The sequence below is a fragment of the Halictus rubicundus genome, chromosome 12 (assembly GCF_050948215.1).
Source record: "Halictus rubicundus isolate RS-2024b chromosome 12, iyHalRubi1_principal, whole genome shotgun sequence".
NCBI classification, from domain to species: domain Eukaryota; kingdom Metazoa; phylum Arthropoda; class Insecta; order Hymenoptera; family Halictidae; genus Halictus; species Halictus rubicundus.
This window is the reverse complement of record NC_135160.1, coordinates 11,275,916-11,303,851: the sequence shown is the minus strand read 5'-3', so window position 1 is coordinate 11,303,851 and position 27,936 is coordinate 11,275,916. Positions and strand designations below refer to the sequence as shown.

Sequence of the window (27,936 nt, the reverse complement as noted above, 5' to 3'; positions counted from 1 at the left end):
ATTGTAATTTGCCACAAATACAATAATTGTTTATTAATAATTTATGTTAATGATCCATAGAGCGTAAGTAATGGATTAATATTAACGCTCCGTTGTATTTTTTGTTACATCAACATAAATATTATATTTTATATGAATTTTTTATTTTTGTACGAATTTTTATGTATTTTATGTAACATTGTTATTTTTGTATACAATATATGTGTATAAAATAAAATATTCCGTGTATTAACAAGAGATAGATTTCTACTTATTGCACTACCATTGTTTGTATTATCTATGATTTATACATTTCTTGTCACATGAACTTCAACAGTGGCTTCGGTCACTAGTTGTTCCGTGACAATAGAAACTGTCGATCCTATTCTTTCATTCACTACGTTATCTACAAATTGTTACAAATACAATAAAATTTCAACAAAATTCATGACAAAGGTATATATGGAACCTTACCTGTGCATTCATCGTCGCAATTTAATAACTTTTGTTTCTCATGAAATTTTTTCAGATTCAGTTCTATGAGTTTAGGTCCAAATATCCAATACCCAATACATCCTCCCAATACAATAGCAATATTAATATAGACGTTATAAGACATAACAGCCAACATTAAAATGTAGCCAAGAAGGGTATGTATAGACCAATGAAACACTTGAAGACACCAAATAGACCAACACATACTAAGAAAGTAGTATAATATGTAGTTACATATTAGTAAAAGTATTTTTTCTTTCTAGTTTAACACGTTCACACTGGCAGGACCCACCAGGTAGGTTGCGTGTCGTTCTCTCATTGTATGGCATTATATAATATTATATTGCAACTCTGTAATACTACAATTGACCTATTAGTGGGCATTATATAAATTATAAGAATAAGTAATAAATATTAAAAAAATTACAGCAACAGGTGTTATGTACCGCCTAATGGGTAGGCATATAGAGACATATAGCACAGCGTGAACGCATTAAAGAAAACAATAAATATTACATACCACTGTAACGGAAATTGTATTCTAATGGACTTTGAAGATAGTCTAGATAGCAACGAAGAATTTTCTGATGTCATAGTCTTCTGCTTTTTCATACGGGCTAAGTTATTTTGTTGTATTTTAATCTGTAAGATCTTCATACCCTCATATAATATTGTGAGCGCCGATAAACCTATGCAAGTGCAAATGAAACCAGAAGTTGTCACTACATTGTACCCTGATAGAAGAAAGCTGCCTAAATCATCTCCAAACCAAAACCACATATGCATCTGAAAACAGGTAGGTTTGATAAAAAATGAACGAAACGGTCGTACAAATACATACGATTTTCAATTTATGCATACCGTAATAGGTGTTAATGTTTTGTAACATACAGCCAAGTTTCAGATAACTCAAACTGATAAGAAACGAATGTATAATTGTTTTCTACATTCTGTACTCCACCTAGCCTTACCCATTTATTCAGAAATGACTAAACTGTACATAATTTGCAGTTGATTAACAGTGTATCGCGATCACATCTTTATTTTTATGGCATTTGTGCTTGCGGTTTCGTTATGTGTTTTCACATTGTTTCGCGTTGATTTTTCAAACAACAATAGGATTCACTGAAACTCGACGCATGTATCAAAAGTTTTTCAAATCCACACACACAAAACAGGCAATGGTACATTATAGGGAACATTAGTGCAACACCATAGATTAGTACCGAGGTCTACGACCGCATCCCAATTCATTGTGAAGTAGGCAATAACATGCTTTGAAGAAACAAAATATTTTTGATTACTTTGTCAGTTTCGCATTGTTTGAAGTTGCCAAGAAGCAACAGTCACGTGACTGTGAATTGTAACATGACGATCAGTTTTAAATTCTTTTAGTCGTTCAAGGTAAATCATAGAAAACTAAATATAATCCACGGAATTGTATCGTATCTTCCACATCGCTAGCAATGCAAAGTAACAACAATAATAAAATACAAATATACGAGTTTATAGCCGAGAACGTAAATGCATTGAGGGTGCTTCGATCGTTCATTGGTCGACGCAAAGAATAACGATCGTTCGTGAAAATCTTTTAACGAGCCAGCTAACGAGTTTCGTTCGAATCGATGGTTGTTCGATGTACGTAGAATTTGAATAATCATAACAGAGGTACAATCTTTATCTCTATCGAGAGGGTTAAATAAAAATAACGATACATACAAAATATATATATATATATATGTATATATATATATATGGATGTATATGTATACAGCAACCAGATACAACACATACTCTACATACAAAAAAGAGCCGGAAGGTGGCGAAGACGGTGAAGCACGACAGCGCTATCTATAACGTTGGGAGGAGTAAGCGTGGCTAATCAAAGCACCAAAAGGTAAGCTGTAATAGCTGTTTATTTTTAAGCTTTCGTTGGTCTTACGGAGCATTTTCGCGGGCTATGTGCTCATTAGCTGTATCTGATCGTAAACCGTGCTTGAAAATCGATCGATGGATACGAAAAGCAATGGCCACGAAATCGTGGTAGGTAAATTCGGTGGCACGGGCCGCCGTAACGTCGGACATCTCGCCTAGTAAAGTGGAAACTCCATTTGCCGTTCCCTCTCGCACTATACCCCCCTCCACCTCTACCCCCGTATCCTCGGTGTTCTCTCGTTGGCGCCTTTCTAACCAATTGCCAGGCGTGTGCACCGAGCGCCGCGACGTTGTCTAAACCTTACGTGTAATATGTATACCACCTAGATACATTTGCGAATTTTTCCGCGCACATACCATCACGCATTTTTCACACGCAGCGTGCGACCCGAAACCTGCGATCTGCGTTTTTCTAACGTGACTGTGCTTACTATCCAACCGAGAAAGGTCTTTTCTAGAAGTGTTTCTTCGTTCGCAGGAATATGAGCAGTTCCGAGGAGGTATCCTGGATCTCGTGGTTCTGCAACCTCCGGGGCAATGAGTTTTTCTGCGAGGTGAGCGAAGCCTAGTCACATCGGGAAATCTTGTATTGTTACCCATACGTTTTGCTCTCTTTCTTTCTCTCTCTGTCTATTTCTTCCTCTCTCTTTCTCTGTCTCTTTCTCTCTCTCTCTCTCCTCTCTCTCTCTCTCTCTCTCTCTCTCTCTCTCTCTCTCTCTCTCAGCCTTCCATTACGTCCAGGTTAACACGTTTGTACTGTTTATTTCACGGAGAGATTCTCACATTCGCGTTACAGAGTACGATAGAACGTTTCGTTTCTAATGAAACATAAATACGTTTGGTCATTGGTGATATAGTAAGTTTGTTTTTGTTATGAGATACGATTTATAGATTAATCGATGCTACGTTTTTACAGGTTGATGAGGATTATATCCAAGATAAATTTAATTTAACTGGACTAAATGAGCAAGTACCACATTATAGACAAGCTTTAGATATGATACTTGATCTCGAGCCGGGTAATTAATTATTAGTAAGTGCCAGTATAAATATCAAAATTATTTTAGAATCTCTTTGTGTTAATTTAGATGATGAAATGGAAGAACATCCAAATCAAAATGAACTGGTTGAGCAAGCCGCAGAGTTGCTTTATGGATTAATTCATGCTCGTTATATCCTTACTAATCGAGGCATTGCTCAAATGGTCGAAAAATATCAGGCCGGTGATTTTGGTCATTGCCCACGTGTTTATTGCGAAAGCCAGATGATGTTGCCGTTAGGCTTGAGCGATGTTCCTGGAGAGGCAATGGTAAAGAGTTACTGCCCTAAATGTATGGATGTTTATACACCGAAAAGTTCACGACATCATCATACTGATGGAGCATATTTTGGAACTGGATTTCCACATATGCTTTTTATGGTCCACCCAGAGTATCGACCAAAACGTACAACAAATCAATTCGTACCTAGGTAAAACATATACTGCAAGAGTTATAGAGCATAATTTATGCATTTGAAAAAGGTTTAACAAGAGAAACAATATTTGTTTTGCAGGTTATATGGCTTTAAAATTCATCCTTTAGCGTATCAGATTCAACAACAGTCTGCGACAACGTTTAAAACACCAATGCGTCTTGCCTTTAATAACGGGAAACGTTAAGAGCGTTACGACATAGCCTAGAACATTTTTTTCATTTATCATGATACAATTCCTAATTTCGTCCCTAAGGATTAAATGAAATATTATTTTTTATATCGCTCTTTATACATCTTAGCAAAGGCGCCGGAAAACTAATTGTTTCGTTCGATTACCGATTACGACATTAAACACGCAGCACTCTATACTTTTCGGGTTTTTCCACGGTATTTATAGTATGCCGAAAAGATTAAAGAGTGATATATGAAAGTTCTAATGCTCGTTAACGCGCCACGCTCGTCTTTATTTCAATTCTAGTAACAATTTTCCTTTCGTGTTGAAAATTATATTTCGTTAATCATATATTTAATTCGTGTATCGCTACATCGAGTCTTGTCCATTAAAGCAAACGGTAAAATGCATACTTAGGTTAATTTCTAGAACATAAGGGAGCAGACGAGGATCATGAATAGAATATATCCGTTTAGTTGAATTTCGCATCTCCGAGATTGCTATCTATTAGTTTCTATATATAAAGAAGATGTCAGTCGAAAATTGATTGTGAAAACCAGAGGAACGGATAGCATTGGATTCTGACTTCTCAACACACAAGGCGAATGGTAATCATGAATTGATAACTTGTTAAATATAATTGAATTTGACTAAGAAGATACGGACTTAAACTGTGGAAGAAGCAATTTATTTATACTTGGTTTATCTTAATAAAGCTCAGATAAAAGAGATATAATGGATTAAGTTTAAAAGCAAAACTGTACGCTACTCTACACAATCTTCTTTGCTATCGCAATTCTTGGAAGATTTATGTGCGACGTTTAGCGAGAGTTTAGCAAAATGAAAATTCCAAACAATTTTTGAACATCGTATGTATCCAACATAGACAGTGTATATTTTAATATAGAGAAATAGAAGTCATTAATACAATGTTTCTTGTATTGCAATTATTATAGGTGTTCAAAATTGTTGTCTACATTAATTCGAATAAGTTATGTATCGTTAAACTTATTATTTCTCTTTCTTTTTAAGAATTGTATTTAAGATATAAACTGAAATTTTAAATATTTAAAGGTGATGTTTTAAAAAAAGGAAAGAATGACAATATTTCTTATTGTATCGTCTATTAAATTCCAAGAGAATTTTCGATAAATACAGTTTCGTGTTCTTTCAATGTATATTTCCAATAGTGTATTTTACTCCCGTGTAAGATTCTTTTAACCGTCCTAATGCTACGCAGCGTGATTGCGCAGTTCAGATTTCATGTTAAATAATTTTACGGCGTTTGGGCGCAACGTTCATTTGGTAGCGCGCTCGGATTTGGCTGTATTGCGTTGTCATTCATGCTGAATCTTCCTCTCTCAATGACTTTCTTTTAACTAAAATATGAACTATATACTTACATAAATAGACAGTTTTTACTTTATGTACTTTTATTTATATATACTTGAACATATTTTTTAAACATTTTTGAAAATAGAAGAAACAACCATAATACAAGAAAAAAATATAATCATTGATGTTCATTATTTTTTTAACCCTTTTTTTGCACTGTACGAAAGTTAAATGTAATCTTTTTATACTGCTATTTTGATTACTACAAACTGTAATTTCTTCCTGGTAATTTCATTACAAATATTCTATTACCATCATTGATAAGTTCTTATTTCTTGTGTTGCATCCATTCACGTTATATTTATTCAAATTGCTTTCCTTCCTATGGCTTCTTTGTAAACTGTAAACTATGTATATATATATACATACAAATTTTACACGAATTTAATTTATTATAAGTGTAACTTTCTTCCAATATTTTACTATTTTACCATTTTCTCTTCATAGTACAGTGCGGCGATACAAGTATTGGACATTATTTCTTATTGGTTGGCAACTTGTTGGTTTCTCACGATTGGTCACGCCACAAGATAGTGGGGATAGAAACGTGACGCCAAGAGAGTTGTGTATTACAGATTCATTAAATAATGTTCACTTTATTATCTCATATGTTTAATACATAAATTAATATTCAATATTTATTTTACGTACGCGTCGATGGAAATTTCTAAAATATTCTTACACGGTTGCGTCGTGAATACTGTTGGAATCGGCCAATGAAAGCGTATCTTTAGAATTTAAATTTAATGACGTAAACAGAAAACCAGTACGATACAAATCAAACAGTCTGAAATCACAAAAGTCAACTTTGTGTTTTTACCAACGTGTTGCTGAAAACAAGCATTTTTTTCTGGACGTTTTGTAAAACATACGTCAAACCTGTATCGTTGCAAAGTTGAAGTGATTTTAATAAGTATAAATGTGACAATGCTTTTGGATCGACAAAGAGTGGCCAGTTCTCGAGAGTTTTTAATAATTCTTGTGAAAGAATACATCGTTTAAAAAAGGTTTATAGTTTTATATGACATCAAATTGTGCATGCTACGATTACAATTTCACTTGAGATTGCTGGAACAATTAGCGTGAATTGTTTTCAGTTTAAAGAATGTCGAATTTTTCGAGGAGAGGCACGACCGACTTGAATACCATGGATATTCAAAATCACACAAACTCACGACCAAAATTTCAACCGATCCGTGTGAAAGAGTTATTAAATTATTATGAAAGCGATGATGATGAGAGCGAAGACAAAGCACAGGATTCTGATACTGAATCGGATGTTGATGAGCCTCAGCTTTTGCCTCAAGATGATAGTTTTGAGAATGAGTTAAACAAGTCGTTACCTTCACCTAGTACAATGTACGATAATGATTTACAACCAACCACCAGTGAAATTTCACTTGTAAGTGCAGTTGCAAAGACAATTGATCCTTTGTTGGTCCATAACAACATAGAATCTGAACCAAACAACACAACTGCAGAAGTACATGTGTCTGTACATAATAATTTTCATAAGGTAGATTCATACGATAGTAAATACAAGGATATAAAACACGACAGTTATAGATCAATGTGGTCTGTTAATGGGGAAATTAATACTGATAAGAAATTTGAATCCAATGTGTTGCAACAGTGTTCAAAACTACCCGAGAACGAGTATAACACGACAGACGATAAACAAATAAAATGCAAGCAGCAGAGTCACACAGAATTGAATTGCGAAAGTACTTATACTCAAGAAAGGATTTCTCAAAACGAGCATAAAAGTACACATATGGTTAATGTAGAAATTAATAGACAATCGAGCAAAGAGCAAACCTGTAAAGGCAATGCTCAATCTATAGACAAATATAGTTCTTGTAAAGCAACTAACAATGAACTTGACTCTATAGCTTATGGATCTCAACATTTTAAGAATCTACCGCAACCTGGAAGTTGTACTTTACAGAATACAAACATGAATATGGAACCACTAGATTCTAAAGCAGCAGATAATATTTCTTCCAATAAATTAGGGGTATTAGAGAATGGCACGTTAATAAATTCTATCGATCATTTGGCTCTCCAGACTCCTCTGAAACACGCATCTTGCTCTTCACGTCCAGATCCATGTTTTTCTCGCAGAAATATTGTTCAAACACCGCAAAGCAAACCATTTGAGACTTCGAGAAGTCTTGGTTTAACACCAGCGACAGTTTCGTGTCATAGGTCTCTAAACAACATACGGCAGACTCCATTGCAAAGTAAAAATATTCAAATTAAAGAGACTCTTCAGACACCCAAAAATTCTGTTTACTTTACTCCAAGCATGACTAAACGTGAAACCCCAAGGTATAAAATTGATTTTTAATATGTGTACACGTTAGAATTTGTTCTACAAATTAAGATTTAATTACAGGTATTTAAATTCAGAGACTAAGCGGAAACAGCCTTTAACAGATGCAGGAAGTTATGTACTCAACAATGCTTCAAACAGCCGTTTGCTACAAGGATTTCAATTGTCCAAAGTAAATGAAGAAACACCTAGTGTTGAAAATAAAATATCCAATAAAAATTTAAATCGCAAAACGAACGTAAATGCATCCGAAAATCCTGCACAATTTGAATTGGATTTTAACGAACAGCTAAAGGAAAATAAATATCCAAATATAGAAGATAAAGAATCAAAGGTACAAAAACTGATACCAAGTTCCACACACGTTTCTCGTTCGAATAAGAATGGCAACGATGCGCCGAAACAACTAAGTAATGATTCTCAAAATCAATATCTAGCGATTAATAATCAAAGCCAACAACCAGAGCCAAAGAGATCCACAGATACCGCACCGAATGTACAGTTTTCAATGCCACCTAACGCTCCCAAATCAAGACAGTCTAAAACGATTTTTGTAAAGGGAAAAGAGTACTTAATTCTAGGCTCTCTTGGTCAAGGAATGAGTGGAGAAGTTTTAAGAGTGCAAGATTTATCTTCTTTGGAACTGTGTGCTATCAAATGTGTTAATCTTAATCGTATGGACAAGGACTCGGCTCAGGGTTGCTTGGAAGAAATTTCGATGCTACATAAATTACAAGCACCATGCGTCGTTAGAATGTTCGACTAGTAAGAAATGATTTTGTAAACACGTATTTCAAGTACATACGTGCACTGACGTTTACATTGAAGCTTTTTGTTGCAGCGAAATCAAATATCCCATGGTATACGTGGTAATGGAAATGGGAGATACTGATCTCAGTCGACTCCTAAAAACGATATCGCAAGAGAAACACATATCTCTTACAATGGTTCTTTATTACTGGACAGAAATGTTAACAGCTGTTAAACATATACATGATAATGGTAAATGTCCTAGAAGATACGAATGATTACTTTATTACGATAAACAACGTCTTTACGCATTCTTATTCTTTGCAGGGGTAATTCATTCTGATTTAAAACCAGCAAATTTTTTATTGGTAAGGGGAAGACTAAAACTTATAGATTTTGGAATTGCTTCGAATATGAATGCAGACATGACGTCCGTTGTAAAAAACTGTCCGATAGGTACCTTGAATTATATCAGTCCAGAAGCATTAATGGACATCGGAGGAAGTTCAGATTCTCCTACGCAAAATGTGAAGTACAAGGTATGAAAGATTAATTTTACAATCAGTTTGTCGATAATTCTGAATCGTAACACGTATATATTCATTGCACAGATTACTTTCAAGTCGGATGTGTGGTCATTAGGATGCATATTGTATAGTTTAGTGTACGGTCATACGCCGTTTCATCATATTCGTTCACAATGGGCCAAAGTGAACGCGATCACTAATCCAAAACTAAATATTTCTTTTCCTGCAATGTTGCCGTCGAGAGAAGGTGATAACAAAGTTATACCGCCGCCACCAATTTTGATCGATGTGATGCGTAAATGTCTTCAACACGATCCAAAAACACGGCCAACAGTGGCCGAGCTTTTGCAAATTGATTACGTGCCCACCAAACAAGAACATCTGTTAGCACCAATACCTAACATTCCAGCAAATATTTTGGTGAAAATCAAATACGCATTGAACGAAGATGAGTGGCGGCAATTGACACGGGTTCGTAAACTTTTTCATAGAATACATTTTGTGTACCTATTATAAAGAATTCGATTACAACGTATATAGCGTACATTAAGTAGAAATACCGAAGTAATTAAAAATGATCATCCTTTTGACGTTTTAGGTTTTGGAAAACAAACGGTATCCATAATATTATCCGGATTAAGTACTATCAATTATGTACATACATCTTCTTTTATACATAACAATCGGCAATAATACATAGGGTGCTTATTTATGTGTATTATAGTAAGGGATTAATTTGAATACTGCTTTAAAATATAAAATTGTATCATGATACGACCTTATTACAGATTTTATTTATGCTTACCTGTATATGTTATTTGTCAAGCAGATATTACAATTCCGAATGAAACACGCGTGATCTATTAAATTAAAATATCTTTTACTTTATTATCACACATCCATGCATACAAATGACTCCGTTTAACAAAACCGGTAGTATTAACAAGTAGCTACTGTGCTAGATAGCTGCATGATTGGAAATCTAAAAATATATATCTACAGGTTGCTTGTGAAAGAATGTATTCCGAATCAATTCCTTTACAATTAGCTTTAGATTTTAAATAATACAAAAGTACGCAACATCTTCGTATTACACGTTTTCTTAATGTATAACAAGAAAAACCGCGGAAATTTCTGTTTCGTTTCCTCAGAGTTTTTTCTATTTCTTTTTGTTTTTGTTCATCGAAATTACACAGTATTCCATTCGATAACGGTGCATATTGCACGAAGCGTTATGCACTCGCGGTGCATAATACTAATATTGCCAGTCAGTGCATTGCCGTTAACTGCCAATACTGCAATAATCTTTCACCTTTCGGTAATGCCATAGAATTCGGCCTTTCGAATGTTAACATAATATCTTTAATTTTGTTTCTTAATTCACGATCGAACAAATGTCCTCCGGTGCGCTCTAGCGCCGATGCCATATCGTATTCGACCGACGGAAGTGGTTCGCGAATAAAACGCGCAGCGGTCGCGATGCTTGGTATAACGTGCCACTGTAGAGCTTTGATTTCCCAAAGGCTACTAAAGAGAGCATTACTTAACAATGGATCTCGTTCTTCCATCAAGAATGGGTCTCCGGCACCGTTACTCTCCTCTGTTGTGATCTCTCCACCTTGTGGATGATCGATCAGTCGTTTCAAACCAGGATGTCGAAGCAGAAGATTCCCAACGAAATGTAATATAATAAGAATATCTTCGGGTGGTGCGACAAGAGTCAAACGCGCGAGCCGTTTCGCGAACGCAGCAACTAATGCTTCAGGTAAGTGCCTGGTAACAGTAGGAGAACATGGTAAATATCAGTGTACCATACATATATACATTTCATAATACCACAGATACTTACGTCGAACTGAGAAAAAGATCAGATAAATAAAACAAACGAGCTTTGTATTTCGTGTGAAAGATCTCTGGTTCGAACATAGAGTAAAGTTTCGTAAAGATATTTGGGTACTCCAAGTTGTGTTTGGTAACTAGTAAAAATACACCTTGTAACGCAAGTAAAGCGATAGGTCCATCTGCGTCTAAAGAATCCATAAGGAAGTCTGTTAATAGAACAGGTTTCTCTAAGTGTGGCATCACCCTCTCTAACAGAACCACCAGTAACTGCTTATGCAACTGTGGAGTTAATTCCCAATGCATAACGCAAACCCAAACTTTATTAAGCGCGCGTCTACATCCTGCTTGATCCCACACAAAAGTTCTGCTATCTGATAACAAGAAAATGAAATGTAAAAGTAGTGATATAAGGTAGTGAATGTTAATGCAAAAAAATAATATAGATGTTAGTTACTGTACCTTGTTGCGCGCTGCACAATAAACTTTTATCTTCTGACATTTCATACTCTGGAACAGAAATTCAATGCCATGTTATATTTCAAGTTCTTTGAAGATTCTATAAAATCTTAACGATTATTATGCTTTAATTTGTACCTTCGCTTTTTTTTGGCAATGGTGATTTGTGTATAAGCTCTAGTAAATTTTTTATATAAATTTCGTGCGGCTGCCTTTTAGGAGTCAAAGAGGGAAGACACTTCCAAGTGTAATAAAGAGCATCAGGGTACTCTGTAATTTCTTGAAATCTAGATATTAAGATGGCATTGTCTTTTTCGGGTGCCAGTAAGCTCATTAGGATAGGTTTCAATCGATGAAGCGGGAAATAATATCCCAAATTATCGGTTGGTTCCAAGGGATATCTTCCTTCCTCCGCCATTAGTTTTATAGCAGTGGTGAGAGCTTGTAATTGAATGGCGGGTCGACATTTCTCTATCGACAACAGTATTTTCTCCCATATTTCTTCGTAACAGTTTCTCAACCAATTGATGTATCTTGCTTCCGGACTTGGCTCTGTTTCAGAAAGCTTATGGAAAAACTATTTTGCGTTTTTAAATATTTGCAACATCGTAACGCTACGTATCGCGCTTAAATTTTGTGCCCAAACAAATGTTTTCACAAAATATGAATGCACGGTACGTTTATAGCAACGATATTGGATAAAAGATTCAGAGGGACGTGTATGTTGTCAAACATCATACGATGAGAAGCTACTAAAATGTTCGAACATACCTGAAATTGTGAGAGCTATCGTACGTTCAAGATACATGTCGCCTCTTCTTAAAACATCAACGAATATTGTCTCTATCGTAAGCAGACAGGTCGAAGTAGATTCCTGATGAACAGTGATCAAGAATTTTAGCAAACGACATAACCTCGGAAACTCGATACATTCATTGATTTGAGATGGTTTTAAAATTCAAACTTACATCCCATTGTCCTATTATGTCTACTAAATTGTTCGCGTATTTCCTCGAGGATAGAAACTCCTGCGCCTTTTGTCTTAAAACTTTCGACGACATCTTCTGACTAGAAGAAGCGCCGGAAAGATCTGCTGCATCCGCCATCGTTGTTCACGGAGGATTTGCTAATGGCAGAATATACACTACAACGTTATTGTGGATGTGCTCTCTTGTGTTCTTACTTCTGTTTGTAATTACTGTGCATAAAATAAAGCCTGAAACATAGTTAAACTCGATTCATAATTTCGTGTTCCGGCTCGATCGGCTGAAAAAGAAATCGGTAGGTGTATCGTGGCCAATGTTATTCGTATCATTTTCGCAGTTTGGTCATCGTTCTCAGTTTTCTAAGATTGATTGTGAATCCGTATAAAGATACATCATACGCACGTAATATTCAAGTTTTTCAACAGCAAGTTCTAGTGTTTTCCCTTATTACGAGTGTAAAAATAAGGAACATTTATTTCTCAACAACTTTAATATAACGTTAACCTGTAAGTAAATATTGCACATCATTATTACAATCGTACAGACATAATGTCGTGTATATGTACATACTTTTCGAAACTTTCTTACAAACTACTTAAGGTCTAGGTTAGGTACAATGCATATTTTTAAAAATAATAGATGTTACTACTACTTATTATTATCATCATCGTCATAGATGGTTCATAACCTATAAACTCTCGACACTCCGTTTAGAATTATATCTAATTGGTGTAAGTAACATTATTTTGTACAATCATCTTTTTCTTGTTTCTAGACAGTAGAAAATGTTAGAAATAACATGCAACGACCGCCTTGGGAAAAAAGTTAGAGTTAAGTGTAATCCGGATGATACAATAGGCGATTTAAAAAAATTGATAGCTGCTCAAACTGGAACGCATTGGGAAAAGATTGTTTTAAAGAAATGGTATACCATTTTCAAGGATCACATAAAATTACAAGATTGTATCCTTCAATATTAAGTACACTTTTATATTGTCACACAATGTCGTCAAATTTTTAACAAATTTTCCTTAATTTAATAATTCAGATGAAATTCACGATGGTATGAATTTAGAACTTTACTATCAATAATTAATTAATAAATTAATGTTATACAAATCACTGTTAAATATAAATACAATAATAACAATAATAACTTTTATATTTAAGCACTTCATGATTTTATATCCTATGTAATATTTAAGTATACAATGTGTATAACTATATAATAAACAAATATCGCAGCAGCAAAAATAATTTTTTTATATTATTGTTGTCGACTAATATTTATATTACACAAACCTTGTTGTAGTGTTATTTAACACCTAACTCTTGCTAAAATATTTTTACAGGTTTATTCTATATTAGTATAGCCGTCTGCACGCAGTAAAATGTATTATATTAATATTTGATATTAACACTTTGTACCTAAAGTTTCGGATTGTTTAACGGTAATTACGAATCTATATATTTGCGAACAGTGTTAAAATATAACGCAAAAATAGTTCACTGCATATATCCCGAAAATCTCGTTATATCACCTCGATTATCACTAATTCAATGTAGAATCTCTACATGAAAACGTACACGAGTATTAGGAGTAATGGAAAAGAAAGAAGAAAAAAAGATTACTGAACTTATTTTCTACCAAGCTCTAAATCTGTCAAAAGTTAATGTGGCCTCTTGGACAGTTTTTCTGTTTTGTTTAACGGAATTTCAGGTTCAGTTGTAACCCTACCCCTGTTGCTTAAGAAGTCTCTTATGTGTTGCACTATCAAGTCTATAGCCACTGCAACAAAATATCAAAAATAAGTAAATGGTTAAAGGTTGCTTGTTTCGTCACCTTAATTTCTTTATTATTATTCCATTTTACAATCTAAACAAATGGCATATCAAATTACACAATTCGAACTGTAAATGTCCTGTAAAAGAATGATATCTTTAGTGGGAATAAAATAATTTGAGCGTTCGAGAAATGAGAGCGTCGTATAAAGTGATTAGCACCTTACGAGACAATGCGATTAAACATCAAGTATGATAGTATATGTATAATGCACCAACTTAAACTAAAAATATCACATTCTAGAAAATTATGCTAGTAACGAATGCTTTATGCTCACTTAAATCGTCTTGTACAATGTTTGAGTTTGCGTTTATATAGATGCGTGAATTGCACTGAATTAGTATAGGGTACATTATATATAAAAAAAAGAATTCAATCTTTAATAACATGCATAATACATACACACATACATACACATATGCTCACAGAAGTTCATGTATATGTAAGTAATACTCAAAGCTTTCTATTATATTAATCGTAAGTATAAACTTGAATAATTATGCTCGATTGGAATTACAATATTCAGATATTTTTGGTACAGTGTAAAATTAATTTCACCTCATGCATGGGTACAATGGATGCGGTGATACACTTTTCAAAAGTGATATCTTTTGCTGCTCCATATATAAACGTAATACAAATACAGTGTTATTAAGGTATAGAGAAATATTAAGTACATAAAATAAAAGTCTGAAGGTTATTGTAAACTCGATTATATGTAAATGTATGATATATATGAAAAAGTGTGGTGCTTATAAGTGAGCATATCATGCTTAGATCATCTGCTGAGCGTGTCAGATAAAGTTGAAGTACGCCTACGTTGGTAGTTGTATGGATGCTGCCCGGATGAGTTTTCAGCCTTTTTCAAACGCAAAATGTCCCAGATGTGGTACACTATAAGATCTATTGCCACTGCAAACATACAACAACCAAACCATGTACTTTTTTAAATGAACTTAATCATTGTCCTAGCATAAAAGACAGCATGTTTTAGCAGCCCTTTAATACCAGGCAGCACCCATAAATAGCTATATAGACATGTACAAATAATTAAAGTTTAAGCTGCCTTATTATTCCAGATCTGCATCTAAATTGTGTGTTGAACAACAAACGCATGAAAATTTTGGAAACACGAAAATATTAGTGTTAATCTTTTAATAAACAAAACAAGTGAAATTGTTATTGTTATAAAGCTGCAATCGTTGAATCTCATAAATTAGGTGCAGATTGGATGAATATGAATCCAAGTTATGGTAGAATGCATAATTTATGTTTATGATTCAGTTAATAATTCTACTTATGTACCGAATATTAAAACGGTATGATCAAATATTTTGACAAAATATATACGTACATACAGGTTGATTCTAGGAAATAGAAAGAAAATTTGAACATTTTTTAACAAGCTCATCGTACAACATAATCTTGTTTGCAACTGCATTGAATTACACGTTTCTTGATTTTTTCCATTCACCCTGTATATACATGTATAGGACCATATGCTTGAAACTATATTTTGCACGTAATCATTATTGCTATGTATATATATCTATATATATATATGTATGCTATTGTTTACCTGTATTATCCGCACCTCTGGGAATTATAACATCGGCAAATTTCTTTGTAGGTAGGCAAAACTCTTCAAACGCAGGTTTTACAAAATTCATATATTGATTCAATACGTAATCCAAGTCTCTTCCTCTTTCGTTTATGTCTCTCGGCACTGTTGGAATCATTCAAAATATGTACTTAACAGTTTATAATTGTTATGGTATACATAAACATAGGTATGAAAAAGTCAAGGTACAAATGTGTTTTTCTAATGTTACCTCTTCTAGCTAATCTAGTGTCTGAATCTGTATCTACAAACAATTTCATATGAAATAAATCACGTATTTTTGGAAAATAGAACACTAGAATTCCTTCGAATAAAACTACATCCGCAGGATAGATGGTTGTAATCTGATCCTTCACTCTGAAAATCAAAGAAACCATTGATGGACTCGGTACTACACGACAACAAATATAATTTAAAAATAACAGTAACACATACAAACTGTTCGTTCTGTAGTCGTAAGCAGGTATTTCGCACTTTACGCCAGCCAATATATCTTGTAACGTTTGAAGTATCAAATCGTTGTTGAATGCATCGGGATGATCAAAATTGTATTGACCTTTCTCGGCTTTCAGTTTCTCAGCCGGTGATAGATCTCTGTAAAAACTGTCTTGCGAAATACAAACTACTTGTCGTTGCATGTGATCCATATCAACCTGACCTAATTTTTCCATGATACGTTTGCAGACGGTCGACTGAAATTTTTAGGAGCAATCTTTACGAACATTCCTCTGCGAATGCATGCTTACCGCGGAGGTTAAGTCGTAGAAAAATTGCCACCGTTCGTAAAGCGGTAAGTGGCATCGATTCGTTTACTTGGAAAAGTCAAAATCATATGGTACTCACTTTCCCACTGGCCGTGCCGCCGGAAACTCCGATTAGAAAAGGTGTTTTATTTTCTAAACCGTTCAACTTTCCATTGATACCGAAAGACATTTTCCGTGGCGCGATATTGTTCATTGACATATCTGCCATCGTCGTAGACTTTTCTGCCCGTTTCCCGATTGAAAACTGTATCGGTCCCGACGACGGTACCGAACGAATGACTATGCGTATTACACGAATGATTCCAAACGTAAGAATATCGATAGACATAGAACACACAACTTGATATAAATCATTAAGTAAAAACGCGCCCGCGCGTTACCGGCAGACGATGTTCAATTTCTTCACAATGTGCAACATGTATAATTAATTGCAAAATGAACATGTAATCAGAAAGAAAATTTCCTTTCCGATATTACAAACAAACATTGACTTATTACAATTATGAGCTACTCCCAAATTTTATAGAATTTTTAATTTAATACATCTTCATTTTTATAATTGTAATTTACTTCATTGCGCACATGATTTTTATTATTATTTTATTTTGCAAATTTAAAATAGGCTGTTTCACTCGATTAGGGAAACTGTCAAGAAAATTTTTATTGAAGACACAACAGTTATATAATACAATTGAACCTCGGTATCTCGAAAGGCAGATAACAATTTTTGTATATGTATTTCCTTCGGTTTACTCTATAAATCGGACTTTTTAAATATACATATTATTAGTTATCATATGCATATAATAATATTTTTCTCATAATTAGGCTTAACTTTATCAATTTTTCACGTTAAACAATTGCATTTTTCTTTCTTCAAGTCATCGTATGTAATTATAATTACATAATTATATTTTCTATAGAAAATGATTACACTTCGTTCGAAGTTTCTGTACAATTCTGAAGATTTTAGCCGCGTTTTCTTGAAATTTGAATGAAATACCAAGGTTTCATCAAAGAGGAGGTATATAACCTAAGTACTCTTTGTTTACATTGTAAATTATAGATTAGATATACATATATACGTAGTAGTTTAGATGTTTAGGTCGTGGCAGAGAATGATGCAGAATGTTATCATAAATCGCAAGTTGTGTTCGTTAGCAGATTATGAGGTAAATTTATGTAATATCTACGTAGTATAATTCTGTGTGTAAAGTTTCTGTGTTCGAATTTTCCAAATTTTTTCCAAATCATATGTAATTATGCAGTGTAAAATTAATCATAATCGTTGCTGCGACAATTTGTTGAGGGTACAATATGAGTCCTTGTTTAATCTATATTGGATTAACTCGTTCATCATTGAATAAAAATATTGTTTATTATATTTTTAGACCACTTTGGCAGCTTTGCACAGGCTACAAAGTAATGCTGAATATTTAAAGCTATCTGCAGAAAAGAAACATACAAATTCTGATAAATTAAAGGACATAAAGAAATATTTACTTCGGTAATAATTTGTTTGTTTAGTTTTTAAAGACACAAAAATTTGCTATGAAAAAGTAATCGTTTCCAATATTATTTTTTAGAACTGGTATCACTTTCGAAAAATTGGATACATTGTCTGTTATCCATGTAACAGGCACTAAAGGAAAGGGTTCTAGTTGCGCATATACAGAAGCTATTTTACGTGAACATGGCTATACTACAGGATTCTACAGTTCCCCGCATTTGGTTACTGTAAGAGAACGCATCAAAATAAATGGACAATCTATAAGTGAATCCCTCTTCATCGAATACTTTTGGAAAGTACATAAGAATCTAGAAAATGCGAAAGAGTATGAATCTGACATGCCTATGTATTTTAAATTTTTAACTATTTTAATGTTTAAAATATTCTTAGACTTGAATGTTGACGTTGCCATAATCGAAGTTGGAATTGGAGGATTGTATGATTGTACAAATATTGTAAGAAATCCTGTTTGTGTGGGTATAACAAGTTTAGCGTTAGATCATACCTCTTTATTAGGTTCGACTCTTGAGGATATAGCTTATCAGAAGTCTGGAATTTTTAAGCATGGATCTATAGCATTTTCTGTTCCGCAACACCCACGAGCAATGGGTGTACTGGAAAAAAGAGCAGTCGAACGAAATTGTAGATTGCACGTTGTCCCTCCTTTCGAAGAGTACAGGTGGGAAAATATATCGCCTATTTTAAAAATAAAAAACGTGGTTCAGCAGGAAAATGCATCTTTAGCTATACAAATGGCTACTGCATGGATAATGTCTAAAAATAACAAACACTTAGTTAGTATGCCCAATACTGTAGATACAAATATAAATGGTATCAGAAATATGGATAAATTTGCAATAGGTTTATCGTCTTGTAAATGGCCTGGTAGAATGCAAATTTTAAGAAGCAGCATTGGCAACTTCTTTCTGGATGGTGCGCATACAATTGAAAGTATGCAATGCTGTATTCGGTGGTTTAACGATTTCGTCACTAAAAAAGGTGGAGGAAAAAAGATATTGATTTTCAATACTAGCGCAATGCGAGATGTAACGACTCTACTAACGCCTTTGAAGTCATTACAGTTTGAGAAAGTATATTTTGTACCAAATTATGCAGGTGTTAATAATGTAGATGACGAATTCAATCGTTTCTTCATGGACACGCAGAAACTCAAATGTTCAAAAAATGCTGAATTTTGGGGAGCAGGTTCGGTACTTGCAAATAGTACTTCAGAAGTTTTACAAGAGATAAAAAAGGCTAATTCACACCGGCAAGCTAATCACAACAAAGATGAAATGTGTCAAGTCCTGGTGACAGGATCGCTGCATTTGGTAGGCGCGGTTCTTGCTGTATTAGACCCGCATTTAACAATGAGTACACAGTTTTAATACGTGTCTTTAGACATCGAGTTTTATCCATTACCACAAATCGCACGCTTAGGAATAAAAAGAGTATATTTTATAAACAATAGAATAATGTATTTAGTAATTATTAGAACAAGAACTGTAACAATTCACAATGATATATTAATGAAGGATTGCATTGTTACCTTTACAATGACAAGATGTCCATTAATATTTGTTCTTAATAATATTTTTTGTACTTTCATATAAATACGTTTCTTTTTCATACAACTATGTGTGATTGTGATGTTGTTATGTATAGTATAGTTTTTATACATGACGAGCGAGTATTACCCATGTTCACGCATCGCGCACAATACTCGACGCGTGTGGACATTCAAACGAAACAGTAAGAGACGAATGCTTAAAATATTTTCGGGTGGTAATCTAATTCCGACTCGGCCTCTGTATCCGATAAGCTCAAAGAGATACCAGTTCTTCGTCGTGGATTCTCATCAGGACTCTGTAATAAGGATAAGAGGAAGCATTACATGAAATGAAATGGTTTTTTTTTACAGATTTTAAGAGCACATTACATGACAATTTACAAATTTATGATAATATGTACAATATGTAAATATACCAAGTTCCTAAGCTCAACGTTACCTCTATTTACAAACAGAATCAAAAATAAAAAACGTTATTTCTATTTCTATCGCTTCGTCATTTTTAATTACATAGGGTGTTCGACGAGACGGTGTAGACGATTTTTGTAAAAAATACATTGCACCATTTAAAAAAGGTAGAGTGATAATGGAAGATCGAGAAACAAAACATTTTTAAAAGAGGCAATACCATTAGGTAAGAATCAAGATCATTACCTGATCTAGGATACCGGCAGTGGGTTCAGACGCGTAACCTACTTCTTGCGCATCTTCTTCTAAATCCGCTTCGTCCTCTTCCATCTCGTCCGTATCGGAATCAATATCCATGTATCGACTTCCTCTGGAGACTTTGCACACCATTTGAGCTAGATCTGTGAAAGTGTACGAAGGTACAGATTGTTGATTCGATGCTTGATTTTTCGCTCGTAAAGCTCGTGCATTCTCTCTGTCGGCGTTAAATCGGGGGAGAACTCCAGCTTTCGATTGTCCTTCGAAATAAGTTTTCCCTGTTTGTTGTACAAATGAAACGTATATAACTTCTCTATGCTTTCTATGTTCGTTATCGTAAAAGTACTAATATTTCTTCTCACGATACATGAAACGTAATGATTACCGTGCTGATATCCGACGTCCTTAATTTCATCGAAATTGGTAAATTGAAGGGTTTTATATTTGTCTATCGGTGGTCGGATGTATTCGCAATAATCCGAGCTCTTCACTTCTTCCAATTGCCGGACGCAACTCACGTACGCTAATCTCGACTGTATGTCCGGTAAATTTGGTACTTTGACGGGTGTCGCGAAAGGATTCCACCGTTTCCAAAGTAACCACCAGCCGGACAAAGAATCACCATAATTCGTTAAGTCGGTGTCATCCTGCGACCCAACGTCGATAGCCAAAATATGATGCGCTCCTTGCCTCAACATTTCGTCAGCTTGAACAAACAAATTATGACTGTATACGTTTGCGGTCGGTCACAATAAAGAATATAATATCATTTCTTATATATATTTATGTATATATAATAAAATAAACAATACATGTTTAAGGTACCTGGCACGTTATTAACATAACACCCATCGACCAAAAGATGCCCGTCAAGAGGGTCGCAAAAAGGAGGAAAGACCCCCGCAATGGTCATACTGGCTCGAATGTATCTCCATAGTAAACCTGAGTTCACTTAACTATTCAGAATTTGACAAATGCATCTTTCATCAACGGGAGTGAGCTTTAGCATCGCTTTTTTTCGAAAACTGTTCTATCGTTCTCTGATCAAATTACAACGAACCGTTCCGGCACTTGTATTTGCATTGATTATACTTCAATGAAAACAGAACGAACGCGTGACTCCGTTCGTTTCATTGAGGAATAGAGAACGATCGTACAATGTCCAGGTAATTTTATCAAATACAACAACAAGAAGTTATCAACCTTATTCTTCGAGAGCGTACGTGCGTTCAATTTGCAACGATCTCTTTTTATCGTTTGTGGAAAACATGTATAGTAAATAACGTAAGATTCTTGACGCACTTCTCTTTAATGTCACGCTCAAATTACCTGGAAGGTTATTGACGTACCCGCCGTCGAGTAGGAGATGGCCGTCAACTGGGTCACACATGGGTGGCATATAACCAGACAAAGACATCGAAGCCCGAATGTACCGCCACAGCGATCCTAAACACGACGAATTAAGTTCTTTAATGTATATACGTGCATCTCTTCTCTTGTATTTCCTAGATTCGTTTTTAATAGGTATAGGTGTGTATGCTAGAGCAAACAACAGGTAGTTCCAATGTTCTTCGTTACCGCCGTTATGGTTAGTGTAACAAGTAAATACAGATGGATGATCCTCCTCCCTGTACAGCTATCTCTTTTGAATTAAACGATTAACCATACAGAACGAAGAGTACGTCAACAATGATTATATCCAGAAAGCTCACTCCCGCTGTTCAAGCTTATTTCTACATAATGGCACTCTATGATATTTAGATGTATTTGAAATTTCAAAATAAAACTTTCGGCGAGAAGCAGATCTACAGGGTCTACGAATCGCACTAAAACAGCGAGAGAGTTTCCAGTTGAAGCAGAATCAAAATCTGAATATCACAGTACAAGCATACTTGGTCGCAGAAAACTGGAAACAATCAATGCTTTGAACAACGTCAAACGTTATTGGTTTGTATACAGACCGTGTGTGTGGGTACGCATACAAGAGTCGGTGATGTCTGTGGTTATTATAAAAAACGGCAACCACAAATCTTCTATGTACGTGTCACCGAACGTTCCTTGAATCGTCTTATTAAAATCTTTCCCGGAGAACATGGATGTCACCGGGTATGTCAAATCCATTATTTGTCTCCACCATTGCGTCATTTTCTATTATAAGAGATGACGATCGATGATTTAGGGTAGAATTACCGACACTATTATTCGGTTTATTGCGATAGTTGTCGTATCAATTACCTTGGACCATTCGCGAGCTTTTTGAGTTGTCGTCGTAATATTTTTCTCCATGCACCACAATGCACCCATGAATGCACCGATACTGACTCCGCCGACCATATCTATGGGTATTCCGGCTTCTATGATCGATTTTAGCATTCCCACATGAGCTGCGCCTCTAGCACCGCCACCTCCGAGTACAAGTCCCACCGATGTTCCAGTCAACCAGCGAGCAAGTCTACTAAAATCACTGTGTACGTTCGGTTCTGACATAAGAACTTTCGAATACAATTCATTCTAGAAAATAAAAGTCGCTAATTAATGTCTCGACTAAACAAACCTCTTACGAATTGGAAATTAGGATAGGCGAGTTGTGACTACTTACAATCCTGTACTGTGATCTCCTCGTGAACATTCTCTTAGGACACTGAATGTGATGATGACTAGAAATCCATGATCTCATATTTAACCATTGCACGGTATTCGAAGGCCGTTGCCCACCTTCTTTGTGCAACAGTACCAATTCCTTTTGGGTTCTCATTACCAAACGTTCAATCTCACGTTCGGTTCTACCTATGGATGGTGGCCTATCACCTAAACCCACAATGAGAATACAATCGGCTTGACGCACGCATCGCTGAGTCCATAGTGTGTACGTTGGATCACACTGATACAAAGAGATTCGGTGTTGATCTTCTTGCTGTGCCAACCACGATGTCAATCGATACTCGTTTGCAGGTTCCATGATAGTACTGCCCAGTGTCTATTGGAAAAGAAGAATTAATATACACGTACAACCTTTTTACACAGAAGCGAATCTAGGCACTGGATTCGAATTTCTTACTTTTCTGACAACCTCCGAAGTGAGGCGTAAACATGGCCCGATAGCGCAAAGCGAATGGTAAAGCTCATAGGTAAACGCCGTCAACGGCACATCATCGGACACCGAGACTATAGCAACCGTTGAAAAATTTACTTGAGCTGGCCTCGTATCCACCGTTGCAGCCGCCCGTCTGAAAACGTATTTCCACTAAATTATCAACATACATTACCAAACATACGCAGAGTGTGTCGCCATCAGTTGACACTAAACGTACGAAGCATTAAAAGCATCTAATGAATGTTGACTTACAAAAATGGCAACACTAAATTTATTGAGATCGTCCGTGATTTTCAATACAATAGATGCTCGGACAAGGAAATTTATTCCACTATTTTTCATAAATGAATTTCTATAATTTCAATAATTGTAAAATATAAAACCAGTCATTTGACCGTGGTAGGTTTACCGTTAAATGGGATCAGGTAAGAATTTGAAGGTGGTTATAGATATTTTTAGTACTCACTGCTTATCGATATTAATGTTTTTCGCATGCGGTTGTTGCCAAGTGCCAAGTATACGATGCCCAAGTAAGTTTATAAGTCTCGTGACGACTATTGGGAAACGGAGTTTGATAACGTTGAACAATCCTTCTGGTAATTTTGCTAGCTCAGAGTCCCGTACTGCCATCACTGTAGTTGATCTTGGAGTTTGCGTAACCATTTCTACAATGCCAACCAAGTCCCCTTTACCGTATTCCGCGACCAGTTCTTTTTTCCCGTTGTCATACGTGATCACCGACCGAAGTCGACCACTCAATACAATGAACGTCGAGTCCGACTCGTCGCCTTGTCTGTACACGGCTCTTCCGCTTTCAAGGAATAGCCAGTCAAGAGCAAAATCGACCTGTCTGACAAAAGGACTGAGCCTACGGACGACCGAGTGTGCTACATGTAAAACGACGGTAGGTTGTTCTCTCATGATTGAGAAAAATGTTGGTTTACTAAGAAGTGCTATGCGACTAGGATGCTTCGCCCTGATGGTGTAAAAAGAGGGTTCTCCAGTTAACACAGCCAATCCGCCGACAATTTCACCCTGGTGTGCGCTAAACATATGGACTTCTTGCCCTATGTCTCTGCCCTCTGAAACGCGTTGGCTTACCGTCAGCGAGCCAGACACAACGTAGACAAGGGCAACGTCTTTGTGAGATTCTTCCTTCATCAAATACGTTCCAGCTGGTACTTCCCTAATCTGAACCTTGCCATCCTTTAGCACCGTATCGTCTTCCAAGCCAAGCTCTCGAACGAACGCTTCTGTAGCTATTTGTACGAGATGCGCTTCGTCTAATTGCTGTTGAATCGGTTCGACGATGGTAGATCGTTTCTTAGATCTAGAACTTTGAGAATTTCCTGTATGAACGACATCCGGTTGTGATCCCCCCTGTTGCTGTGTTGTAGACGAAGAATTTGACCAATGAGAATCACATTCCGGTACCATATCCGCGACGTTTTGTTCTGACTGCGGACTCATAGTTTGATTTTTCCAATCAAGATTACTTCTTGGTCTATTCGAGGAAAATATTAGTCAAAATATGTGTATACTTTATCGGTTTGGTTTGTCTAGTCAGTTAACTTACCGTGTATTTATGACAATGGGTACAGGTTGGGGACTGCTCAGAGTAGTAATATCACGATATAGCATGTCGTTTCCATCGTGTTGCTCCGACGAAGCAGTTGCAGCTGCAGAGGACATCGTTTCCGCATTTTGAGCTGAGAAATTTTCTTTGGTTCTCGATCTGACCGGTGACCCAGAAAACGGACTCTGTTTCTTTTTATGCGTCCCCTGATTAACCAATTCCGCGGATAAGCCAAGATATTGATGCAATGCGGTGAAGGTGACTCTCTGGAGGCGAACCATAATGACCTGGATAACTCGAACAAATGTATCAGGATGATCCTTGAAAACCTACAAGCATAAGAATATAGGTACAGTAGTACATATTAGAAATGATAATCTTGAATTTTTCTTTACTTTACATGGTATAGCGCAATTGAGATACCTCTTGGAATGCAGACATTGGTAACTTCACTACTATAGAATCCTCCATGGTTCTGGCAGATACTGTTTTATATGTACTCGTATGCCCAGTAAGTACATCCGTGAAACTAAGGAGACTAGTTACCGACTCTCCAGTTTTTACTAATTTTAACGATATCTGAGAACCATCCGGTCCAGTAATATAAACATTGACCAAGCCTTGCTGCACGATAAATAGATTTTCATCGGGGTCTCCGATTTTAAATAAACTGCTTCCAGCTGGTAAATTCATGATTTCCGTATGTTTACATAGTTTCAGAAATACTGGCTTTTCGAAATGGCCAAATACCCTGATGCTTTGCAACATGTACAAAGCGTCCGGTGGTACTCTGTCCCCAGGACCTAAGTCTTCTTCTAAATATTCAGCGGGTGGTTCTAACACCTATTCAATTAGAGATAGAAAATTGGTTTACAAAAGAAACATACTCAGAACAAAAAAATCAAGAATGATGTCCGAATACTTTTAATTGTTGTGGGGTTGAATCCTTCTTCAATTGTAACAGTCTGCGCGCAAATCGCATAACAGCCTTTCGTTTTTTTCCTTGTCCAGTCGCGTGTACTTGTCCACTGATCGATTTGACTTTGCGTAACATTTTCCTTCCATAAAAGAGCACCTTGTCTCTTTTTCTGAATCTGGGCTTGCTTGTGCCTACTCCAACAAATTCTTTCACTTCTGGGAGGAATTCTTTGTTTTTCCATTTTCGGAGGACGATCATGGACACTATCAATAAGATCAATACTATCGATGTCAGTACAATGAAAAAGGTTTTCGACAATTGATATTCCACTATCCATTTGCCGATCCATCTTGAAAAGATGTAAGATCCTAAATTTTCATTCAATAAATCCACTACCTAGAAAAAATGCAATACATAAACAACCAATTTCTAGCATAAAGATGATTTCATCAGCTATGTATAGTAATACTAAAGAAAAAGAACTGTTTATAGAAACAGGACGCTATAATGAATCGTGAGAAACTACATGCGTCGCGTATATATATGTGTTTGTAAAAAATAAAAAGTAATATACACAAATACAACCTCCATAGTGGGTATTCATTTCTTCCATCAGCTTGTTGGGAAATCATGTACGGAAGGCATGTCACGACTTCATAAGTAAAGAATGAAGAAAATTCGCGGCAGATGAGTCGCAGCAACGCGTACGGTTCGATATAAGAAATAAGTTATCTACATTCAACTAATGACCTTTGATACTTTGCTCGAGTCACCCAGCGCCATTTTAGTCGCACTTATACGTTGTAAGTTGTAACGCACAAATCAATTACATACTCCATTTTGACTTGCATGTACCTGTACGTATACACGAGAATTTCGAAATATATATTCTGAAAGCGGACAACATTTTCGAATGGTACATTATTAAACTACGTTACGATGACATGAAACTGTTTAAATCATGATTAGGCGATCTCGCGTTTACAACTCGGTATAACATTTAAAATGTGGGAAAACATACATAGAGCGTAACGATCGATAAACGTGTCCTAGAGAAAGACGACAAAGTTATTTTTATTACCATATAAAAACAGACAGACCCCGTTTATTACCATCGTAACACGTAAATACATAGATGTAATATCAAAACTTCTAGATTTCGGAAGAGTTTACAAACGAGTTTGGTATTTTCAATCGTTCTTTCGTTTTTTCAATCGTGTTTGTGTAGACGTTAGCATTATTTTTCTAAATGGTGTCGATACGGTTTGAATAGTGGCGGCAGTGTTGGGCGAAATGGCCGACCAATGAGAACGCGCTGGACCCCTTCTCGTTGGTGATTCGTGCGGAAAGGCGTCGGTAGAGCGCGCTACGGTAAAATTCCGGGCGGTTTTCGCTGGACAGTTGGGTCCGGCCAGTCAGTGGTTACAGGCCGACATGTTGGTGATGTTTTAGTGAGCGGTAAGCGCGGTGGGATCTGACGCGTGATTTATTCATGCGTTTTTAAACGCGTCTTCGACAGGAAAAGTGCATCTCGATCGCGACGCTACATGTGAAGTGTGTCGAGTGTGACAAGGCTGCAGCTCGTGCCTGGTTTACCCGGCCCAGCGAACATGAGTTGGGGTACGGAGCTCTGGGTAAGTCCTACACGTATCTCTCCGTCTCTACCAGTTTGTCTCCCGTGTTTCTCTCGGAAACTTACGGCTCCACGATACACGACACACCGAGAGACACGCACACGGCGCACGGCACACGCCGGAATAGTTTAGGCGTTCCGTCACGTAGACGGTCGCCAGTCGTATCGTTGCACCGTTGTTTCCCCTAAAGACAGAACAACGACGTATCCTCCCGAAAACCAGTTCAACGCTGGTAAACCACTCGCAGGAGTTTTGCCTTTGCGGTTGCTAGCCGCGGGCGACGTTCTTCTCTCCTTTGGTGTATCCCCTCCTCTTCGCCACCATACCGTCCGTCCATACCCAACCCGCGAGTGTACGTGTACTCATCGCTGTGTGCTCCTTCGCTCGCTGC

General features: G+C 36.2%; 9 protein-coding genes across 25 annotated transcripts in view; 5 read left to right on the top strand and 4 right to left on the bottom strand.

The window, feature by feature from the left end:
- Positions 1-121: 121 nt before the first annotated feature.
- LOC143359963 (protein SLC31A2) lies at positions 122-2,558 on the bottom strand. Of its 3 annotated transcripts, none has more exons than XM_076798411.1 (4): positions 2,417-2,558; positions 995-1,163; positions 454-680; positions 122-385 (listed from the first exon to the last, which is right to left on the bottom strand). In XM_076798411.1, exons 1-4 carry the CDS (start codon positions 2,421-2,423, stop codon positions 285-287), a joined length of 504 nt encoding a protein of 167 aa, XP_076654526.1. In that variant the 5' UTR covers positions 2,424-2,558; the 3' UTR covers positions 122-284. The 3 variants fall into 3 exon arrangements, with proteins under 3 accessions (XP_076654526.1, XP_076654524.1, XP_076654523.1); XM_076798409.1 differs by having other exon boundaries at positions 995-1,260; positions 2,417-2,493; XM_076798408.1 differs by lacking the exon at positions 2,417-2,558 and adding an exon at positions 1,336-1,815 and having other exon boundaries at positions 995-1,260.
- Ckiibeta (casein kinase II subunit beta) lies at positions 2,233-5,235 on the top strand. 6 transcript variants are annotated; one of them, XM_076798405.1, is made up of 5 exons: positions 2,233-2,371; positions 2,888-2,963; positions 3,326-3,428; positions 3,477-3,879; positions 3,964-5,235. In XM_076798405.1, exons 2-5 carry the CDS (start codon positions 2,892-2,894, stop codon positions 4,067-4,069), a joined length of 684 nt encoding a protein of 227 aa, XP_076654520.1. In that variant the 5' UTR covers positions 2,233-2,371; positions 2,888-2,891; the 3' UTR covers positions 4,070-5,235. The 6 variants fall into 6 exon arrangements, with proteins under 6 accessions (XP_076654520.1, XP_076654522.1, XP_076654519.1 ...); XM_076798407.1 differs by having other exon boundaries at positions 2,316-2,371; positions 3,498-3,879; XM_076798404.1 differs by lacking the exon at positions 2,233-2,371 and adding an exon at positions 2,378-2,517 and having other exon boundaries at positions 3,513-3,879.
- Positions 5,236-6,006: 771 nt separating this feature from the next.
- On the top strand, positions 6,007-9,763 carry Mps1 (dual specificity protein kinase monopolar spindle 1). The gene is made up of 7 exons (XM_076798430.1): positions 6,007-6,459; positions 6,550-7,783; positions 7,851-8,552; positions 8,629-8,789; positions 8,865-9,076; positions 9,149-9,535; positions 9,663-9,763. Exons 2-7 carry the CDS (start codon positions 6,558-6,560, stop codon positions 9,687-9,689), a joined length of 2,715 nt encoding a protein of 904 aa, XP_076654545.1. The 5' UTR covers positions 6,007-6,459; positions 6,550-6,557; the 3' UTR covers positions 9,690-9,763.
- Positions 9,764-9,927: 164 nt separating this feature from the next.
- On the bottom strand, positions 9,928-12,470 carry LOC143359978 (nucleolar complex protein 4 homolog B). Its single transcript, XM_076798440.1, has 6 exons — positions 12,331-12,470; positions 12,134-12,236; positions 11,501-11,914; positions 11,366-11,413; positions 10,914-11,277; positions 9,928-10,837 (listed from the first exon to the last, which is right to left on the bottom strand). Exons 1-6 carry the CDS (start codon positions 12,466-12,468, stop codon positions 10,333-10,335), a joined length of 1,572 nt encoding a protein of 523 aa, XP_076654555.1. The 5' UTR covers positions 12,469-12,470; the 3' UTR covers positions 9,928-10,332.
- A 32-nt stretch (positions 12,471-12,502) lies between these two features.
- On the top strand, positions 12,503-13,605 carry Ubl (Ubiquitin-like protein 5). Of its 2 annotated transcripts, none has more exons than XM_076798447.1 (3): positions 12,503-12,643; positions 13,124-13,311; positions 13,397-13,605. In XM_076798447.1, exons 2-3 carry the CDS (start codon positions 13,134-13,136, stop codon positions 13,438-13,440), a joined length of 222 nt encoding a protein of 73 aa, XP_076654562.1. In that variant the 5' UTR covers positions 12,503-12,643; positions 13,124-13,133; the 3' UTR covers positions 13,441-13,605. The 2 variants fall into 2 exon arrangements, with proteins under 2 accessions (XP_076654562.1, XP_076654564.1); XM_076798449.1 differs by lacking the exon at positions 12,503-12,643 and adding an exon at positions 12,725-12,854.
- Positions 13,493-17,033, bottom strand: Uck (Uridine-cytidine kinase). Of its 2 annotated transcripts, none has more exons than XM_076798444.1 (5): positions 16,656-17,032; positions 16,248-16,504; positions 16,024-16,169; positions 15,771-15,917; positions 13,493-14,137 (listed from the first exon to the last, which is right to left on the bottom strand). In XM_076798444.1, the coding sequence occupies exons 1-5, from the start codon at positions 16,902-16,904 to the stop codon at positions 14,019-14,021; spliced, it is 918 nt and encodes a 305-aa protein (XP_076654559.1). In that variant the 5' UTR covers positions 16,905-17,032; the 3' UTR covers positions 13,493-14,018. The 2 variants fall into 2 exon arrangements, with proteins under 2 accessions (XP_076654559.1, XP_076654558.1); XM_076798443.1 differs by lacking the exon at positions 13,493-14,137 and adding an exon at positions 14,180-15,103 and having other exon boundaries at positions 16,656-17,033.
- A 98-nt stretch (positions 17,034-17,131) lies between these two features.
- Fpgs1 (Folylpolyglutamate synthase 1) lies at positions 17,132-19,836 on the top strand. Of its 2 annotated transcripts, XM_076798441.1 has the most exons (4): positions 17,132-17,600; positions 17,674-17,748; positions 17,968-18,083; positions 18,163-19,836. In XM_076798441.1, the coding sequence occupies exons 1-4, from the start codon at positions 17,571-17,573 to the stop codon at positions 19,472-19,474; spliced, it is 1,533 nt and encodes a 510-aa protein (XP_076654556.1). In that variant the 5' UTR covers positions 17,132-17,570; the 3' UTR covers positions 19,475-19,836. The 2 variants fall into 2 exon arrangements, with proteins under 2 accessions (XP_076654556.1, XP_076654557.1); XM_076798442.1 differs by lacking the exon at positions 17,132-17,600 and having other exon boundaries at positions 17,747-17,886.
- Sws (patatin like phospholipase domain containing sws) lies at positions 19,543-26,836 on the bottom strand. 2 transcript variants are annotated; one of them, XM_076798425.1, is made up of 13 exons: positions 26,497-26,836; positions 25,915-26,307; positions 25,416-25,835; positions 24,993-25,321; positions 23,883-24,920; positions 23,381-23,549; positions 22,922-23,299; positions 22,558-22,833; positions 22,284-22,470; positions 21,148-21,264; positions 20,708-21,028; positions 20,311-20,600; positions 19,543-19,952 (listed from the first exon to the last, which is right to left on the bottom strand). In XM_076798425.1, exons 1-13 carry the CDS (start codon positions 26,500-26,502, stop codon positions 19,854-19,856), a joined length of 4,023 nt encoding a protein of 1,340 aa, XP_076654540.1. In that variant the 5' UTR covers positions 26,503-26,836; the 3' UTR covers positions 19,543-19,853. The 2 variants fall into 2 exon arrangements, with proteins under 2 accessions (XP_076654540.1, XP_076654539.1); XM_076798424.1 differs by lacking the exon at positions 21,148-21,264 and adding an exon at positions 21,652-21,768 and having other exon boundaries at positions 26,497-26,831.
- A 455-nt stretch (positions 26,837-27,291) lies between these two features.
- The window catches only part of Cip4 (formin-binding protein 1-like Cip4), a 66,031-nt gene continuing 65,386 nt past the window's right edge, over positions 27,292-27,936 (top strand). For 3 of the 6 annotated variants that reach the window (XM_076798437.1, XM_076798433.1, XM_076798432.1), the window contains exon 1: positions 27,292-27,545. Coding sequence is in view for 5 of the 6 variants with exons in the window: in XM_076798433.1 (XP_076654548.1) it covers positions 27,522-27,545 (24 nt within the window). In the remaining variant the exon portion in view is untranslated. The remainder of the gene's footprint in view (positions 27,546-27,936) is intronic. The other 3 variants (XM_076798436.1, XM_076798435.1, XM_076798434.1) reach the window with 1 other exon arrangement.